General features: G+C 31.7%; 13 protein-coding genes across 13 annotated transcripts; 7 read left to right on the top strand and 6 right to left on the bottom strand. All coding sequences in view use genetic code 6, as the record gives it.

The window, feature by feature from the left end:
• Positions 1–141: 141 nt before the first annotated feature.
• On the top strand, positions 142–4,764 carry SS50377_21762 (uncharacterized protein; the record flags this gene model as incomplete). Its single annotated transcript, XM_067905657.1, has 1 exon — positions 142–4,764. One exon carries the CDS (start codon positions 142–144, stop codon positions 4,762–4,764), a length of 4,623 nt encoding a protein of 1,540 aa, XP_067766974.1.
• A 346-nt stretch (positions 4,765–5,110) lies between these two features.
• On the top strand, positions 5,111–6,334 carry SS50377_21761 (Serine/threonine-protein phosphatase; the record flags this gene model as incomplete). Its single annotated transcript, XM_067905656.1, has 1 exon — positions 5,111–6,334. One exon carries the CDS (start codon positions 5,111–5,113, stop codon positions 6,332–6,334), a length of 1,224 nt encoding a protein of 407 aa, XP_067766973.1.
• Positions 6,335–6,461: 127 nt separating this feature from the next.
• SS50377_21760 (uncharacterized protein) lies at positions 6,462–6,758 on the top strand (the record flags this gene model as incomplete). The annotated part of the gene is made up of 1 exon (XM_067905655.1): positions 6,462–6,758. The coding sequence occupies one exon, from the start codon at positions 6,462–6,464 to the stop codon at positions 6,756–6,758; it is 297 nt and encodes a 98-aa protein (XP_067766972.1).
• A 281-nt stretch (positions 6,759–7,039) lies between these two features.
• On the top strand, positions 7,040–7,588 carry SS50377_21759 (uncharacterized protein; the record flags this gene model as incomplete). The annotated part of the gene is made up of 1 exon (XM_067905654.1): positions 7,040–7,588. The coding sequence occupies one exon, from the start codon at positions 7,040–7,042 to the stop codon at positions 7,586–7,588; it is 549 nt and encodes a 182-aa protein (XP_067766971.1).
• A 295-nt stretch (positions 7,589–7,883) lies between these two features.
• On the top strand, positions 7,884–8,510 carry SS50377_21758 (SHIPPO 1-like protein; the record flags this gene model as incomplete). Its single annotated transcript, XM_067905653.1, has 1 exon — positions 7,884–8,510. The coding sequence occupies one exon, from the start codon at positions 7,884–7,886 to the stop codon at positions 8,508–8,510; it is 627 nt and encodes a 208-aa protein (XP_067766970.1).
• A 153-nt stretch (positions 8,511–8,663) lies between these two features.
• Positions 8,664–10,151, top strand: SS50377_21757 (uncharacterized protein; the record flags this gene model as incomplete). The annotated part of the gene is made up of 1 exon (XM_067905652.1): positions 8,664–10,151. The coding sequence occupies one exon, from the start codon at positions 8,664–8,666 to the stop codon at positions 10,149–10,151; it is 1,488 nt and encodes a 495-aa protein (XP_067766969.1).
• Positions 10,152–10,177: 26 nt separating this feature from the next.
• SS50377_21756 (Pyridoxamine 5'-phosphate oxidase domain-containing protein) lies at positions 10,178–10,594 on the bottom strand (the record flags this gene model as incomplete). The annotated part of the gene is made up of 1 exon (XM_067905651.1): positions 10,178–10,594. The coding sequence occupies one exon, from the start codon at positions 10,592–10,594 to the stop codon at positions 10,178–10,180; it is 417 nt and encodes a 138-aa protein (XP_067766968.1).
• Positions 10,595–10,907: 313 nt separating this feature from the next.
• SS50377_21755 (uncharacterized protein) lies at positions 10,908–11,342 on the bottom strand (the record flags this gene model as incomplete). Its single annotated transcript, XM_067905650.1, has 1 exon — positions 10,908–11,342. One exon carries the CDS (start codon positions 11,340–11,342, stop codon positions 10,908–10,910), a length of 435 nt encoding a protein of 144 aa, XP_067766967.1.
• A 131-nt stretch (positions 11,343–11,473) lies between these two features.
• SS50377_21754 (uncharacterized protein) lies at positions 11,474–12,088 on the bottom strand (the record flags this gene model as incomplete). The annotated part of the gene is made up of 1 exon (XM_067905649.1): positions 11,474–12,088. The coding sequence occupies one exon, from the start codon at positions 12,086–12,088 to the stop codon at positions 11,474–11,476; it is 615 nt and encodes a 204-aa protein (XP_067766966.1).
• Positions 12,089–12,141: 53 nt separating this feature from the next.
• Positions 12,142–12,474, top strand: SS50377_21753 (uncharacterized protein; the record flags this gene model as incomplete). The annotated part of the gene is made up of 1 exon (XM_067905648.1): positions 12,142–12,474. The coding sequence occupies one exon, from the start codon at positions 12,142–12,144 to the stop codon at positions 12,472–12,474; it is 333 nt and encodes a 110-aa protein (XP_067766965.1).
• A 1,238-nt stretch (positions 12,475–13,712) lies between these two features.
• Positions 13,713–13,958, bottom strand: SS50377_21752 (uncharacterized protein; the record flags this gene model as incomplete). The annotated part of the gene is made up of 1 exon (XM_067905647.1): positions 13,713–13,958. The coding sequence occupies one exon, from the start codon at positions 13,956–13,958 to the stop codon at positions 13,713–13,715; it is 246 nt and encodes an 81-aa protein (XP_067766964.1).
• A 30-nt stretch (positions 13,959–13,988) lies between these two features.
• On the bottom strand, positions 13,989–15,536 carry SS50377_21751 (uncharacterized protein; the record flags this gene model as incomplete). The annotated part of the gene is made up of 1 exon (XM_067905646.1): positions 13,989–15,536. One exon carries the CDS (start codon positions 15,534–15,536, stop codon positions 13,989–13,991), a length of 1,548 nt encoding a protein of 515 aa, XP_067766963.1.
• Positions 15,537–16,187: 651 nt separating this feature from the next.
• On the bottom strand, positions 16,188–17,735 carry SS50377_21750 (uncharacterized protein; the record flags this gene model as incomplete). Its single annotated transcript, XM_067905645.1, has 1 exon — positions 16,188–17,735. One exon carries the CDS (start codon positions 17,733–17,735, stop codon positions 16,188–16,190), a length of 1,548 nt encoding a protein of 515 aa, XP_067766962.1.
• Between the last annotated feature and the right edge of the window lie 166 nt (positions 17,736–17,901).

Below are 17,901 nucleotides of genomic sequence, written 5' to 3'. Positions count from 1 at the left end.
CAAAATAAAATTGTAAAGATCAACATAGAAACTATTTCGTATAACTTAGGGTTTTCTCATTTATTAATGTCATTATTTTGACATTTCCTATTTTATTATTATTATATATAAATAATGCTAATCTCACATTCCGCTCCATACATGAAATCCGCAAAAATTGAATCACTGGACCCGTCTATTCTCCCAGCTTCGTATACCTAGAACTCAGAACGCGAAAATCTATTGTTGAACTATTCAGCATAGTTCGAAACCGCATTTTTGACGAATTTTCCCAACAGAAAACCGCTTTTCCTATCACCCCAGAACGAGGGCAAAACGCACAAATTCATTCCAACCTTTATTAAGCCCGCAATCCTGCCGTCCTCTACCCTGCAATCCGCTAATTTGCTGTCTAGCTTTATCGCCAGAACGACCAATTACCTCCCGCTCGAGAACGCGCTGCTGTACCCGAGCTATATCCAGTCGCCCCAAACAACGCTGGAATGGCAGAGCGGCGACTGCTACGACCTTTCGATTCTCCTAGCGTCCTTGCTAATCGGCGCAGGCTTCAACGCCCACGTCGTGATCGGATACGCCGACCGCAGGCTCACGAACCAGGAAACGGCTCGCGAAAACTGCCCGGAAATTCCGGAATTCGTTGAAATTTCGCAAATTTTGGCCGATTTTTACAGTTCAGACATCGCGAATTCAGCCATTTTCAAGCCGCATATCATCAAAATGAACCATTCGTATTGCAAGGAAATAAACGATTTTCAGGACGTGGAAACTGTTTTCACCCAAGAGCAGTGGATTTTGGACAATTTGCAGCCTTGTAAAAAATCGATTTAGAATTTGATTTTCCGCTCCAATTTCCCGTAGAATATTTATGAGAAATTGACTATTAATATTAACTTAGTGCATGATATATAGCTCAAAAATTCTACTGGTTTTACTGATTTCACGCTTTTGAACAACTAAATAGAGTCAAAAGTTGCGGAATTGCGATTTTCTAGGAGTGGAAATTCGAATTTGAGAAGCGAAAAATTGTCTGTTTTAGGAGCAGTTTTAGTGCTAAATCCTAACGAAAATTACGTTAAAACGTCATTTTTGGCGAATAAATATTTGAAGCCAAAACCAGTAATTCCGGTTTCAGAATTCAATTTGATTTCGAAAATCCGCTCCAAAATGGCAAAAATTGGTGCATCGGAGCTCGAAATAGAGAATTTCATTATCAATTAAATGGCGAGAGACAACAAATTGGACGATATTCTGATCCCCGGTAAAACTGGGCAAAAGCATAAAAGTGAACTAGAAAAACAAACGAAAAGTGGAGTTGAAAAACGCAAATAACGCATTTAGGAACTTTCGACTGACTAATTGGAAGGTTAAAGGTGCTATTCTTGGGTTTATATTGAAGGTATCACTCAAGAATACGAAGGTGACATTAACGCCATTAAATAGCAGTTAGAAGTACCACAAAATGTCAAAAATGGTTGTTTCATCGATCCAGCCTCTGGACGCATTTTCAATGTCAAAAATAGCCTTTTTAAGGGTATTGAAGCGATTTTTAACGACAAAAATTATTTTGTAAATTTACAGATCGAAAAGAATCTACAGGACGTTACATACGATTTTATGAACATAGAAAGCTGGTGCATTTGCTTAATGAATAGCGAAATAGTCAAAATCAGGTAAATTCAGTTTAATTTTGTTGATAAAAAGGCTGTTTAGGGGAGTTTAGTAAATCAAGTTGGAGGAGCAGAAAATGGGTTTCTAATAGAAATTTAGAATGCCCAAAGTGGAATTGAGAACTGCATGAATTTACCATAAAATGTTGTGAAGAACTAGGAAAAATTGTTACAAGAACAAAGTATTCAACAATTCAACAAAGACTTACTTAGTTAGAAAGAGAATTTTGCAGATCTAGGCGAATTATAATAAGACTATTTGAATTAGAAAAATTCTGAGCTTTAGAAGAAATATGCTAGTAGATGGGATTCTGTAACCCCAATAAGAATATTAATTTCAAGTCTTCCGGTACCTTGGCCTGTTCCAACGAATTTGAGCGAAATCAAGCTTGAGAATAACTTCCCTCTTCGTAAGGCTTTAGAAAAAGAGAAAATAACTGCCGAATACGTACCAGAAAAAACAATTTTATACAAAGATTGCTTTATCAGATTATTTAACACATTTTCACAGAGAACTGGTGTTGCTGCTATTGTACAATCGCGCCCTAGACCTGTTTACACAGTAGTTTGTGATAATGAGGGTGATATTATTAAAAATGAGATATCCCATTGGTTTATAACTAGAATATCTGTTTTCAGAAGTCGTGTTGATGGTATGGTGATGAGAATTTAATAGTTTGAAGTTGATGACAAAATCGTTCACATAGAACCCAATTTGGATGAATTTTTGCGCAATAACTACGGTGGTGAGCTTATTTCGAAATTTGACACCGAAACCATTGAGTTCAATGATAATGAATACCCAATGTGGTGCTTTATCGGTGAAGACCTAGACGAGCTTCCAGAAGAGGAAGAGCTTAAATAAATTAAATTTTAATCACTATATCCTATAGATTCTAAGCTTTTGATCAATCGTTTTATATTCAACGATACCCGCGAAGATGGCCTCAGTTCCCATGATTTGTATGAAAATGGTGTTAGAAAAACGATATTTTATCCTAAAAGAGAAGATTTCTTAAGTTGCTAAACCCAGCATAACAATAGCATAGTACAAAAGTTCTACGATTTACTGCGCCTTGACGGATTAATTGAGAGGCAATTCATTTACAACTCCGCAGTCGACACCGAAAATTCGATCACAATCCCTCTTTCAACCACGATTTCAGGCCAATTTGACTCCCAAGTCGTGAACATAGCCTCGCTTACTGAAAAGTTCAGAGACCTCGGTTCAATCCAGAAAACGGTTACAAGCAGGCGTAGACGCCTAATTGAAGGCAAAAACATCATTTTGAACGCAGAAGCCTAATTCATAGCAGGCCAGGCAGAACTAACAGAAACCACCGAAAACGAGCCTCAGGAGCCCAAAAAAGAGAACGCAAAAATCGCATTTATCGAGAATGAGGACAAAATTGTCAATCAGGACACGTTTTAGGAGCTAGAAACGAGCCTGACGCTCGCCAGCTACAACATTTACGTAGCAAACAAACAGCTCTTCAGCAGCAACATTGCTAGCGTTTTTACGCCGAAATACAGCATCCAGCAGGGCGTTAGCAGTCTCGTAAAGCGCCACGAGGACCTGCTTCTCATGGCGTACAATCTGTGCCCTGACGTCCTAGAGAAGAAGGAGGAGAAAGAGGACGATAATCTGAGATTTGAGCTCCCCGAAAAGGAGTTGAATAAGAGCTTTTCGGAGTCCGAGGCGTCGCAGGAGCACCAGGAGCAGGAGACTGGAATCGGCATCGAATTCTGGCTAAAGAAGCGCACACAGACGCTCAAAGCGCAGAACAGCAAGGAGACTACTCATCATTTGAAATCCGACCTAATTGAGCTATTCAGTCAAAAATCCGGTATGATGCTCCCGAAGGGCATCGCGTCAACTGATCCATCGCTCAACCGGCTTGAAAATATCGATTCTGAACTCCGGTAGAACGCGCAGGGCTACTATTACGACTACTTTGCGATAGATCAGTATTCGTCTTCATTCAGCCTTCTGAGCTATCTGAAACTTCTCAAAAGGCGTGAGTTGCCGATTCTGCCCATGCACGACAGTGGGAAGCTCGCTGTTTCGTACATGCAGATGAACATGCGTGACCCGCAGCGCTACGAACAGATTCAATACAATTTCGAAGAGAATCTGATCAGGATTGTGGATTATAACACCTATCCGGATTTGATGTCTATTTAGCGTTTATTTGTCAAATAAAGCGGAATGTGTCATTTTAACAATGTTTACGATTTCGTTAGTGATATAGTGACAACATAGAATATTGGGCTGGCCAAATAGTTGCAAAATCGGGAGTCGGAGAACGTGAATAAGTCGAAAATACGCTAGCCGCTGGGGTCAATTGTTGGAAATGCGACTAATAACAAGATATTTTAGTCGTTTTAGCAGGTTCCGCTTGCTGACAATGAACCCCAGACTTCTGTTTTGAAAGTTTCAGAGGAATTTGTGTTCCTCAGCTCTAGAGAAAAATTGCTTCATAGCGTTATTTATAATGACTTTTAGGGGAAAATTAACAGTGTCGATTCAGTAGAAAGAAACTAGGAGACAAAATTGTTCAATTAGACGCTTAAAGGTCTTAAATTCACTCCTAGGGATCTTATTTAGGCGAAGAATACACTATAAAATCACGGTTTGAATTCAAGATTCAACATGAGAATTACTCCCATACAGAAAATAGAAAACTAGCAAAGTGGAACAGACTTTCTTGATATATTCATTCCTGATGAATACAAGAGTGTTGCAATTTTACCTGTAGAGATTAGCAAGAAGGTGCTTCATGATTGCATGGATGCGATGAGAATGAGACTAGTTGAAAGGTCTAGTATTATCTAAAGTAGATTAGAGGGTGAAACAGAAAATTTAAGAAGAAAGAAGGCAGTTTATAATAAAAGCAGCGAATAACTAGAAATCAGCGACAGGGAAAAGATTCTAAGCGAAATAAGAGATAGTATTTTCAGAATTGAGATACTGGAGTTGAGGTTGTAGAAGCATGCGCAGGAAAGTGCGGTTAGATATGTTGAGCTCGAAGGTAAAGTTAAGAATGATGCTAGAATGGTCAACTGGGATGGAGAGAGATAAATTATTGCAGAGTGAGGTAGTTTATCATTTGAATTGTATGAATAACGATTATATGTAAAAACTATATGCTAGTAATAGTTTTTGTATAGTTAGTGTGTAAAATAAGAATATTGTATAAATGGATTTAAAAAATACTATATAATATAATATATTAACATACTCATGTTGATTACTATAAAAGTTAAAATGTTTACTCTTTCAAATGATATGTATATAATATATTATTTTATATAAAATATAATACGTAAATAATATTTACAAATAGTTGTATATAATAATAAATTTTAATATAATTATATAAATTAATAAATGACATTTAGTAACTAATTTATTTAATAATAGTTTATAGTTATTATTTAAAATGGAACAGTTTGACTATATAACAGATTGGGTTAACTAATATGACATAAGAAAACTTATACTAGGTAAAACAGTTATACCGTATTAATAACTTCTTGATTTGGTTGAATTGTCAACAGTTTATCTTAAAAGTCTTCCAAATGTAGAAAGATTTGACCATGATGATTATCGAGTAATAGGAGATCTACATGGCATGTATCAATCACTATAATACGTTATACCGGGTAAATTAGATTAAAATATAAGGTATGTGTTTATTGGTGATTATGTTGATAGAGGCTTCTTTGGGGTGGAAATATTGTTTGTCCTGCTTTCTCTTTTGCTAGAGCACAAGAATAATATTATATTACTTAGAGGAAATCATGAAACTAGATAAATATCTCAGGCTGGAGGGTTTTACCTTGAACTGATAATTAAGTATTCTACATAGAATTATGAAAATATTGACGACGTTATTTTGCTTTACGATGCATTTGTTGATTTATTTCATAGCTTATAACTATCTTGTGAATCAAAATCAGCAGTATTTGTACATGCAGGTCCATGTAAGATACATATTTCAAAATTACAATAAATTGATAGATTTAGAGAAATTGATATCATTAATGCAAATGAAGATCCATTATCCGACCTATTATGGTCAGATTATAATAAAAATTAAATAGAAAGCTTTATATTTAATGAAAATCGAGGGATAGGCTCGAAGTTTAATAATTTTTTGTTATTTAGTGATAAAAAATAACTTTTCCGTGGCCATAGTATGGTAGATGGATTTTTGGAAGAAAACAATGTAATTACTGTATTTTCAGTTCCTAATTATGATTACAATAATAAAGGTGCTTATTATCAAAACAATCAAGCAGTATATTTCACTGTCGTTGATAAAATAGATAACATGCCATTATATAAGAGTTATAGTTATAAAAATTATGAAAGTTGTGTATTAGGCTTAATATCTGGATATTTTGACATTGAGCTTAAGGCAATGTATACTAGTATTGCTGGTATAGAGGTAGATTAGAGCAAAAGACGTATAACTTTAGATTTATTAATGCTAGAATATGAACGCTCAGGAAGAACCCCTCTTAACTGTCTTTCTTTATTAGATACTCCCGAAAAATGTTTACTTGTGAATGGATAAAGTTTTGAAAAATTAGGTTATAAAGTACCTCATTTTTTCAACTAAAAAATTTCATTAGATAGACTTAAAGATATAATAAAATGATTTCTAGTTATTTTTATTTCTAGAAATGTATGTATAAAATAATTAATTATAATATTATTTACCATGAAATAATATATCTATCTTCATATATAAAATTATGATATATTATTCTCCATTCCACAATCACATGCATCCAATTCAAAATACATCTCTTATGATCATGTTACCTAATAAGAAAGTAGGAATAATACCAGCGACTAATAATGAGTTTTTTACAAAGAAGGTTGACTCTTTCATGACTGAATTATCGTAAGAGTTAAAAATACCTCAAAATTGCGTAGGGATTTGCAATTAGAAAGGAGACTTTTTAAACTACTAACAGAATTTACAAGATTAAGGAATAGGAGCCGGATGTTATATAAGTTTGTTGCCTTTGCATTAAATGTTATGTTTAAGTTATGAAAATAGTTAAACTGTTGAGTGAATGGATATTTATTGGAGAACTATTAGATTATTAATGTTATAATTGTAAAAAGCATATAATGCTAAACGATATAACGCTAATAATGTGATGATATTAGTATTAGATGACTAGAAATGTGGTTTATTCAGGATAATAGTTATTTTATTTTTAATAAATAAATAATATATTATTCATAGTAATACTAAATAATTATTTCTTAATTACGATGAAATCTACATATATTTGTTATTAATAAGCTAAATTAACTCTAGAGTTATACATATTATATAATATCGTAAAAAATGATAATTAATATTATATAATATACGAGATAATTATATATAAATTTCTAAATTTTATTTTCAGTATTCTATAAAATATTGTAATATATGAAGAATTAATAATTTACTTTTGTTTATATTAATACAAATATGGATAAGTATAGAGTTTATTAAATTATCAGAATAATGAACTACTATTCCTAAAAATAATCTGAAACACCGTCACCTTAAAAGTATTCACAACATTTATATGGACTTACCTAAAACAGTCTTAGACACCAGTTCCCCAGATTATAGACAAAAACATATAGCACACTGACTGACTTAGGTCCTGGATATTATAATCCCGATTATAGTAAAATATCAAACGTCGCACCTTCATTTTCGGTGGGTAGACGAGAAGTATTTAATTATGAAACTTAAACCCCTGGTCCAGGATCATATAGTCCAGGTACGTTTAAGTCTCCTAAGAAAATACCAACTAATAACCTAATGATAAAACGCTGCAAATCAGTATTATATAAATATACTAAGTCGGCGAATCCTAAATTGTATTAGATAAGTGATTGAATTTTAGTAATAGTTGATTTTAATATTTATTGAATTCTTCTTTATATAAAATATAATTTATTTAGATTTTTACTTTATTTTTCCTATTTTTATGAATCTTTAGAACTGTTAAATAAAAACATTTAATTAAACTACGATAAAAGTTTTATTACTAATCTAGATACAAATTCTTTATATAACAATCTGATTTAAAATGTCCATTATTATTTTATATTATATATGTATAATTTTCTGCAGTAAGTGTAGTTTAATATTACTATTTAATATAAATTATAAATATTACAAAATTGCAAAAATGATGTTTAAATTCTCAAATGATAACCCAGCCCCAAACTCATATAATCCATCATCTTCTATTTTCGAATCAACTGTAATACCACCTACAATTAAATCAAGGCCAATAAATAAGCCACCTAAAGTAACACCAGGTCCTGGAGCATATGATCCTTACAACGAATTTACAATGAAGAATCCACCGGCATTTTCTTTTGCATCGAAATCATCAATTGAACCAATCAAGATCACACCCGGGCCAGGTGCATATGATCCTATTATGTAGACATCCCAAGCATCCGCAACTTTAGCTTCCCGATATACTTAGTACTTTAAAAATGATATTCCTGGACCAAATTAGTATCAAATTTCTAGAGAATTCGGAAAAGATAAGCCAAGCTCGTCACTAGGAAGAAGTTCTAGGATGACAATTAAATCAGACACACCGGGACCTGGAGCATATGAAATGACTAGTTCAATGAGTGGAACTGGATGTAGCATATCAGGGAGAAGCAAATTTCGAGTTATTAACGAGAATCCAGGCCCAGGTGCCTATAATACGATTTATAGTAGCTTTGGTCCTAGGCCTAGCTCAGGTGGAGTTATTTTTAAAGGTAGATTTACAGATAAACTCGGAGTTATGAAATGATTGTGGATTTATATACATTTCTCAGTAACACTCGCGTATTTTTCCTATATCTATATTATATATTTAATATATTATACATTTATACCTTAACTGTATACCTTTTATAATTAATCTATTAACATATAATAATATTAGTATTTCCTCTACCGCACAATGACAGACATTTCTTCCTCGCAGATTCATTCTTAATATAGACCAAATGTAAGATAAAATAGGACCCCAACCATAACTTTGGAGAAATCACCTCTATAACCCCTAGTAAGCGTAGCTGGTATGAGCCGAGTATTACCAGAGACGGCAATTCCAGTACAACTATAGCTCAAAGATACACAAAGACAAGCATTATAATTTTAGTAAGATAATATAAAATTACATTAAATTCTAGACTAACTATAAAGCCACTCACAGGATACTCAAGATGTCATCAAGTTACAGAAACTCTGTCGGTTAGTTGCCCAAAAAGAGGGTATTCTCTTACAGCTGTAAAAAAAATTAGACAAATAAGCCGACAAATAAAAACTATTGATAACATATTTAGATAATATATAGGATCCAAAAGCATATTTTGAAAAATAAATTTTAACCGTCAAATCTCAGCATTCGCAGTTGACAGAAATGCTAAAAAACGCGCAGTATCAGCTTTCAGAGATCTAATAAGATAATATGAACCAAGAACACCTAACATCTCAGATTAACTCATAACTCGAACTCATTACTAGTGAAAACAACACAATTTCCAAAATCCACAACGAAAATATTGAAATAATCAACTCAATAAACGACTAAATTCCCCACAACGAAATTCAAACACTAGAAACTCAATTAATCGGCCTTAAAAACGACCTTTAGCAAGTAAAAAATCAGTTTCTTCCAAAATTTATCGCTATGCAAGCGCGCATAAGAACTATCCAATAACAGAAAAACGATTCCTAAATTAAGAAAAACGAAGCCGACGATAAACTTGAAAAACTGCAAATGTAAATATAATAATCATTATTAACATATAATAATTTATCTCATAAACATCAAAATCTACAGCTTATTTTAGATAACGAATGGGTTAATTTGGACGAGCAAAACAGTCATTTGCAGCTCCTGAAAAACTAAAACAACTCAATTGAGGATTTTCTGGACATTCAGCACCTGAAAATGGCCGAATTTGCAGCGAATCTGACGCAGTTTAAGAACGTCGACGTTTACGAAAGTTTGAAAAATTCAAGTTTAACCGTAGAATAATTTTACTTTTAAATATCAACTAAAACCATTAATCAGAAAACAGAAAAAACGAAAAAGGAGTGGAAAAATGAATTCGATTACCAATTCGTCGAGTAGCAATATCGACCTGGAACGTGCCCTGCGAAGCTGAGCCCGATTTCGACGTCCATTTCGAAGCTAATTTAGACGTTGGAGGGGCAGGATTTCTCGCAACAGGTAAACTTGAAAATCGACGTTAAAACGTTCCTGCAGTTCCAGGAAATGGCCGGAAACGGCGAGCTTGAGGGCCTCCTGAAAAATTTTGGCGGCCTTGAGTTCCAGGTCGTACACTCGGAAAAGGAGTGGAAAATGAATTTTGATTGCGAATTCGACAGCGAGCCGGAGAGCGAAAAAAGCATTTACGCCAAAACTGACGGCGCCGAGTGATTGGATTTACAGTGAAACGAAGGCGCTCAGACGTCAATTTGCTCCAACATTCCGGTCCTGTTGATCGAAATGTGGTGCGTTTCCATCACCAGTACCACCCTATCCTCCTGGTTCGGGAATTGCTTCTGCACCTCTGCCGTGTTCGTCAGCTCAAATTCGGCGGCCGCGGCCTTCGAAAAGGAAAGGACCTCAAAAGTGCCAGCAAGTGACGCCTTCGGGAGCGCAAACTGGTCACCGATGCAGAGGCTCCCCTTCTGGGACGTTATCAAGTTCTTTCGGATCTCCGATTTGACGCCGACCGTGCTGACGAAGCGGTTGCGGGCCTCGGAGAAGTGCACCACCGCCGGGCTGAGGTGCGGGAAGCCGTCTCCGCTGTTAGTGACGATGATGCCCTGTTTTTGGTTCTATTTGTTGATTTGCTGTATTTGCTGAAATAATTCCATTTCTAGCGATTTGGAAGGTAAGATATTGCGTTAATAGCCGTATAAAAATGAAGTTTGGGATTTTTAAATGGATTCTCAGTTTTGGAATTCGTGAGTTGTGAGTGGAAAGTAGTGAAAAAAATTAGAGATTAATAAAATGGTAAATTATAATAAATATTATGATATTTAATGGTAATATGGCATAAGTTAGAATTAGATTGTACTTAAACCTATTTAATGGATAAAAATATTAAGTATTATTAAAAATTGATTTCTTAAAATGTGAAAATTAACATTATGTATAATAATATATTATAGTTAAATTCAAAAATACTCAGCCGATTAAATTATCTTCTTCATTTTCATTATTATGCACATATTTAATGTCATGTTCATCATTCCAGTTAACATTGATGTCATAATCTCCAAATCTGATGTCTTTTATATCATTTTCTTTTAAAAATGTCTAATAGGTACTAACTTGTCTATCCAGTATTGAAGTCTACTTAAAAAATGTTTTGTTATACTCTTTACGCTTTTCTTCATCTTTTCTGCTTATTTTGTTCATAAGTTAGTCGAAAATTTAATTAACTTCATTATACCTGGATACATTATAAATACTAGTAATGGTACTATTACATTATCTTTATGGTTGTGCAAAGCTTTGTTTTGGCCTGCTTAATGGACTATATGCACGCTTTAGGGAAGTTAATTTAATCTAGGGCCTGGTACGTCCCTATGCAGGAACTGTAGAGTTAGTCATAATCATTCTGAAAATGAATACATTACATATTTATACGTTAGCTCCAAATAATGTTAAAACAAGAAAATATAAGTAAAATAATTACCATGGAATTAATAGAAAAGTAATTTTACATGACAGAAACATCATTTTGTTTTTCACTGGATGAGTATCACATTAATATCTCTTTAAATATCTAAAATTGTCAAAATAATTTAGCCTGAGTCAATACTAAAATTTAGCAGCTATAATAATAAACTATTAGTATCTGGTAATTTGCTGTTTTTTCTTATTAGTAACTGTTTATCTAGATCCATATTTTAGCCGTGAAATCCTTTCATTGGTACATCAGGAATCACTATCATTGTTCTCAAATCTTCACGATAATAAAAGGAGACTAAATCAATGAATTTAGGAATAAAACCAATATTATTGTAAGAAAGGTCAATATGAAGTAATCTATAGCATCTCTGCAATAATAAAACATCCCTTAGTTTTTTATTATCTCCAGCAATAAAAAACTCTAACATTTGACATCTGTGAATGTTGTGCAAATAACTTATTTCGCAATCTTAAATTATAATTGTCCTTACATTTAAAAAAAACTAGAAATCAAATTAATTAACAAAATGCAGAGAAAGATAAGTAATTTTGTCATATTCAATCTACAAACTTTGGAACCCTTCAAGATCCACCCGTTTAACTCTGTTTTCTCGTGGCAAAGGCACAAATGGCTGCGGCGTCAGTACGTCAAACGAATACACGACTTCCATTTTTATTTTATATATTATAATATTCCAGTTAACATTAAAATTTACACTCCAATATGTAGAAAGAGGCCGATTTCCAACTAGCGCCGGTGATGAAGCTCTTTGACTTTTCCACCCAGATATCAAAGGATGCAAAACTAGCTTTCCAGCGTTCTGCATCAACGACGGCGTCATTTGTCTCGTACCTGTCGGCATCCAAAACTGCAAAGAAGCAGATTTAGCCGAAAGACGTCGTGGAAGCTGTGCGGTAAATTGCAATTCCAGGTCTTTAAGAGGCGCTGGACTTATTTTTGCTCGGTCTAGAGGCTGGAAAGAAGACGTCCAACGATGACGAACAGCAGAACGGTGAGGTAATTGACGACGAGGGTGTGATGGACGAGATGGAGTGATATTTTGGTGTAGAGGATGTGGGATAGAATTAGAGATGTGCTGGTGGTATAATGATATCGTATTGGTGTAATAGATGCTCAATGGATGCAGTTAATAATATTAACGCAGTTGATAAGATGTCGATTCGATTGATATTATTCATATGATATTGACGTGATCTTTAGTTGATATAATATATAAAATTCGTATTATTTGTGAAATTCGGTAGCATTTCTTGCTTCTTGAGGGGAAACGGGTAGCGGAGATGAAATTGAGTCAGTTTGAAATTGATAATGATAAAAGGGATGGTAGAAGTTTAGATAGAGGGTAAAATTGGGTGCTATGTTGATACCAAGATGGGAGTATAGTTTTAGTATCAAAATAGGTTTCTTTGGAAGAGAATGAATATATATTAAGAGCAATAGGAGGGTACATCTAATGGAAGTAGAAAGAAGCATGCTAGTTTTGTCATTATATTTGCTGATAGAATAATTTTTCATTAAGAAATGAAAGTCAAAGTGTAATTATTGCTTAAAATATGTAGAACAAGCTGTAAAAGATACCAATCCGAGTAGTAACCTATTCTTATATACTGGACGAAATACTTTTTTCAGAATTTAGATCTCGAGGATAAGGTTAATTATGATATTGTAAGAGTTCATACCTGATGCTAGTGTGGTTCGCAAAAGCTAAAATATAATAACTGATAGTGACAAGTACCGGTAAAATTAATTGACCTCAGTGGTAAGATAAAGATAATAAATTGATTTTTATGATAAAATTGAGTTTTTAATAATATTTTAGACATTTTGGGACAGCGGTATTTTTTTTAGTATTTACTCATTCAATATAAAGGGGAAAATCATGTTAATGCTTTATTTTTACTAATTAATTTATATATTTTAACTACTTGAGTTATGCAATATTTTAATAAGAGTAATGCTGTAATCATACTTGTAGTTATACTACATAAAATTTTGCAATATAGAGGTTTTAAACAATAAATGTAAGTTAAAAATAATTCTAGCAAATAATATTATTTTACAGTATATTTGAGTATTAAATGATTATTTATTAATTTTGTAACTAAATTTAATAATATTATATACTAAAAATTAAATTTAGTATAAACTAAAAAAATATATATTTAGTTAATTTTATTAATATTTATTATACTATAGTACTTAGATTGGTAATTAATAAATCATTTTGAGACTAAAAAATCCAAAAAGATCTATAAGAAAAATATCAAATATGATCACTTGTTAACTTTGGCTTTTAACTAGATCATATCTGCTTAGATTTTATCAACTGTATTTCCAAACTTAACGATCTACTCAGTATGATACTAGTATTTATCTGGATTAGCATCATCAACAAGAGTTACTTTAACCATATCATGAACAGATACTGCAACTGGAGGATATCCATCAATTTATGATGAAGCCATCCTGGTTGATGCGAGCATTGGACCACCTAAATCTGTTTAGCTAAGATCCGCCATTTTTAATTGTATATTAATATTATATTTAAATCACTACTAGTGTTTAATGCTTAAATTCATAATTAATACTAATATCGTACCTAATAATAAAACGAGTAGTAACCCCGCAATAATTCCATATATAAATGTGTCCGGACGCAAAAAATCTTCTACAGTGTTTACAAAAAGAGATTAGTGTCCTATAAACAGTTTAAAATCCGTTGATATAGGGTTAATTAAACTTCGAAGTTAGACAGGACTAGCACTAAAGCAGTAAATTGATTCATTATTAGGGAACTTAAATGCATTAGTTAGCCGCTAAGTTTAACCTGATACGACCCATTCTAATATTAGCTCTGTAGTATCTTGTGAGACTATAAAATCTTCCCGTATTTTGACTTCAACACATGCTTATCTTATAACACATTTTAATACTACCTTGCTAAATGTATTTCTAACGACTTGAGAGTAATATTTAAATGATTCTAGTGAATCGTTATCCTTAAATGTATCGTAATAAACTATTGCTATTTGTGAATCATTAAAGTTACTAACTTCTAGTAGATTATTGGTACATTATTAGAAAGATATATTGTATTCGTCATCACATCTATATATAAGTGTTTCTACAGCGTTAAACTCGCCTTATCTTATAGTAAAACAATAACTTATTGATGAATTAGTATTATCAGATGCGATACAAATATCTAATAATATAGTATTCTAGTTTGGGTCTATATTTGAAGGTAACCCTGTTAATATTTACTATAACTCAATAGATTTGTATAGAGGTTTAACAATTATTTCAGAAATAGAGTTTATTAATATCTCTGTTGTGAACTATGTTATTAGCTATCTTAGTACTAAATTCATAGTAAACTCAGTTTCTTGTTCGACTGTTGTACCATCTGGCTTAAATGCATTGGTTGTTTTCTTAAACGTCTGTTGTATATTAACGTTATAATAACCAAGTGGAAATAATATTTCCACTAGTTCTATGATATATTTTGCACATTATTTATTTTTGCAAGTATTATTAGTTTGGAACCACTCGACATATGTATCTACGAGTTTTTCTTCGAATATCTAGTCTAGTTATGTGCCAAGGTTTATTTGCACATTAGATGTGATATCTCCGTCTTTATCAAAGCTACATAATACTTATGGAAACCTTTGTATGGTAATATCTGAAGTTACGGTATTATAGAATAATGAAATATTTTTAAAGCAATTACGCCTATCAAAAAAGTTAATGCTAAAGCGAATTATGGTTCCATCTTACATAATGTTATCATTCTTAGATTCTAATTTAAAAAAGGCAACTGAGAACTAATTAATAGTAGCTAAATCACCAGAAATCTTAGTTAGTGTTAGATCTATGTGTTCTTCTTTATAAATATAAAAGTTAGAATCAAATATTATTCCACCAATCTGAATTTGAACCTTAACATTTTAATTTACAAAAATTTAGCATGATAGTTTATCAATTATACTAATAGATTTATCTTATACAGCACTTAATGTAAGTTCTTCGGTCTGCGCACTATATACAACTACGGTATCTGTGAAGCAATTTAACGCTAAAACTAGCAATATCATTTTTATTATATGACAACATTTTTAATATTTAAGTTTATTGATTTTTAATTTTTTGGTATTTTTATTAAAAAATCTATTCCAAAATTCAATGTAATTTAAGCTTAAACCAAAATTAATTTATAAAATTATTGCAATAGATATTATAATTAATTATATATTTATGTCTAGTATAAAAATAACATAAAATGTCGATACTAATAATACATTATCCTCACTAATTTTGATAATAATTTTGTAGAGATTTAGTAGTATAATTTATTTTTTCATTTATACTTAATAAACCATCTTTATTTTTATATATGTGCAAACCATTATTTACACACTAAGTATTACGTAAACTTGGAAATGACTTGCTGAAATGAATCATAGTATATAATATCAGATTGTAATCCGAGTGCAATATAAGTATTCATTTAAATTTTATTATTTAAAAACAGAGATATGTAATATTATAAAGAAGTAACAGTTTAAACTTATAAATTTATCAATTATATTTAAGAACTTCAAAATTACTTATTTTTTGGAGAATACTTATAGGCTTTAGACTTAATATTCTATTTTCAAATAAAATGATTAAAGAAAATCGTATATAGTTATCACTAAATTCAACTCATACAATACTTTTCAGTATATATAAGTCTTATATTTAAATCACTTCTAATGAACAATATTGAAATGCATAAGAAAGATTATCATAGTTACTAGCAGTGATGCTAATATGAACATAGTAATAATTCCATTTATGAATATTCTAGGTTGTAAAAAGTTTAATATTTTGTTCACAAAAAGAGATTAACCTCCAATAGTAAGTTTTAATTCTGATGGATGTTCTTCAGTCAGATTACGAAGTTATTGCGGTGTCGCAATAAAGCAGTATAATTATTACTCATTTGGAAATTTAAATACGTTAATTAACCGCTGTATCTGTCCGGATGTTTCCCATTCTAAGATAAGTTCTATGCTATCTTCAGTTAGTATAAATCCATCGCGTATTTTTATATCTATGCATGCATGAGTTTGCATACATAATAATACGACTGGACTGTATTTATTTCTTGGAACTTAAGAGTAATACTTAAATGATTCTACTGGTACATCGTCGAGAAATGTGTCGTAGTAAATTAGCCCTACCTAACTATCAGTGTATTTGCTTATCTCTAGCAGATTATCGGTGCATTCTTAAATTGTTGTTTCTATTTATTCGTCACATCTATATACTAGTTTTTCAAGAGCTTAGAATTAATCTTAAAAAATCGTAAAACATTATCTTTAAGATGAATTACTATTTTCTGTTGCTATACAAATATCTACTGAAACACTATCATGCTTTTTGTCCACATTTGGTTTTTCAGTTGTCAATGTTTATTCAATTTCAATAGATTAATATAATGGACGAATTAAGACATTGGAAATGGTACTAATTAATATCTCTGTTGTGAACTATGTTATTAGCTATCTTAGTACTAAATTCATAGTAAACTCAGTTTCTTGTTCGACTGTTGTACCATCTGGCTTAAATGCATTGGTTGTTTTCTTAAACGTCTGTTGTATATTAACGTTATAATAACCAAGTGGAAATAATATTTCCACTAGTTCTATGATATATTTTGCACATTATTTATTTTTGCAAGTATTATTAGTTTGGAACCACTCGACATATGTATCTACGAGTTTTTCTTCGAATATCTAGTCTAGTTATGTGCCAAGGTTTATTTGCACATTAGATGTGATATCTCCGTCTTTATCAAAGCTACATAATACTTATGGAAACCTTTGTATGGTAATATCTGAAGTTACGGTATTATAGAATAATGAAATATTTTTAAAGCAATCACGCCTATCAAAAAAGTTAATGCTAAAGCGAATTATGGTTCCATCTTACATAATGTTATCATTCTTAGATTCTAATTTAAAAAAGGCAACTGAGAACTAATTAATAGTAGCTAAATCACCAGAAATCTTAGTTAGTGTTAGATCTATGTGTTCTTCTTTATAAATATAAAAGTTAGAATCAAATATTATTCCACCAATCTGAATTTGAACCTTAACATTTTAATTTACAAAAATTTAGCATGATAGTTTATCAATTATACTAATAGATTTATCTTATACAGCACTTAATGTAAGTTCTTCGGTCTGCGCACTATATACAACTACGGTATCTGTGAAGCAATTTAACGCTAAAACTAGCAATATCATTTTTATTATATGACAACATTTTTAATATTTAAGTTTATTGATTTTTAATTTTTTGGTATTTTTATTAAAAAATCTATTCCAAAATTCAATGTAATTTAAGCTTAAACCAAAATTAATTTATAAAATTATTGCAATAGATATTATAATTAATTATATATTTATGTCT

Source organism: Spironucleus salmonicida, chromosome 2, assembly GCF_000497125.1.
Source record: "Spironucleus salmonicida strain ATCC 50377 chromosome 2, whole genome shotgun sequence".
NCBI classification, from domain to species: domain Eukaryota; phylum Fornicata; order Diplomonadida; family Hexamitidae; genus Spironucleus; species Spironucleus salmonicida.
The sequence above is the reverse complement of the archived record's forward strand: the minus strand, read 5'-3'. Positions and strand labels throughout refer to the sequence as shown.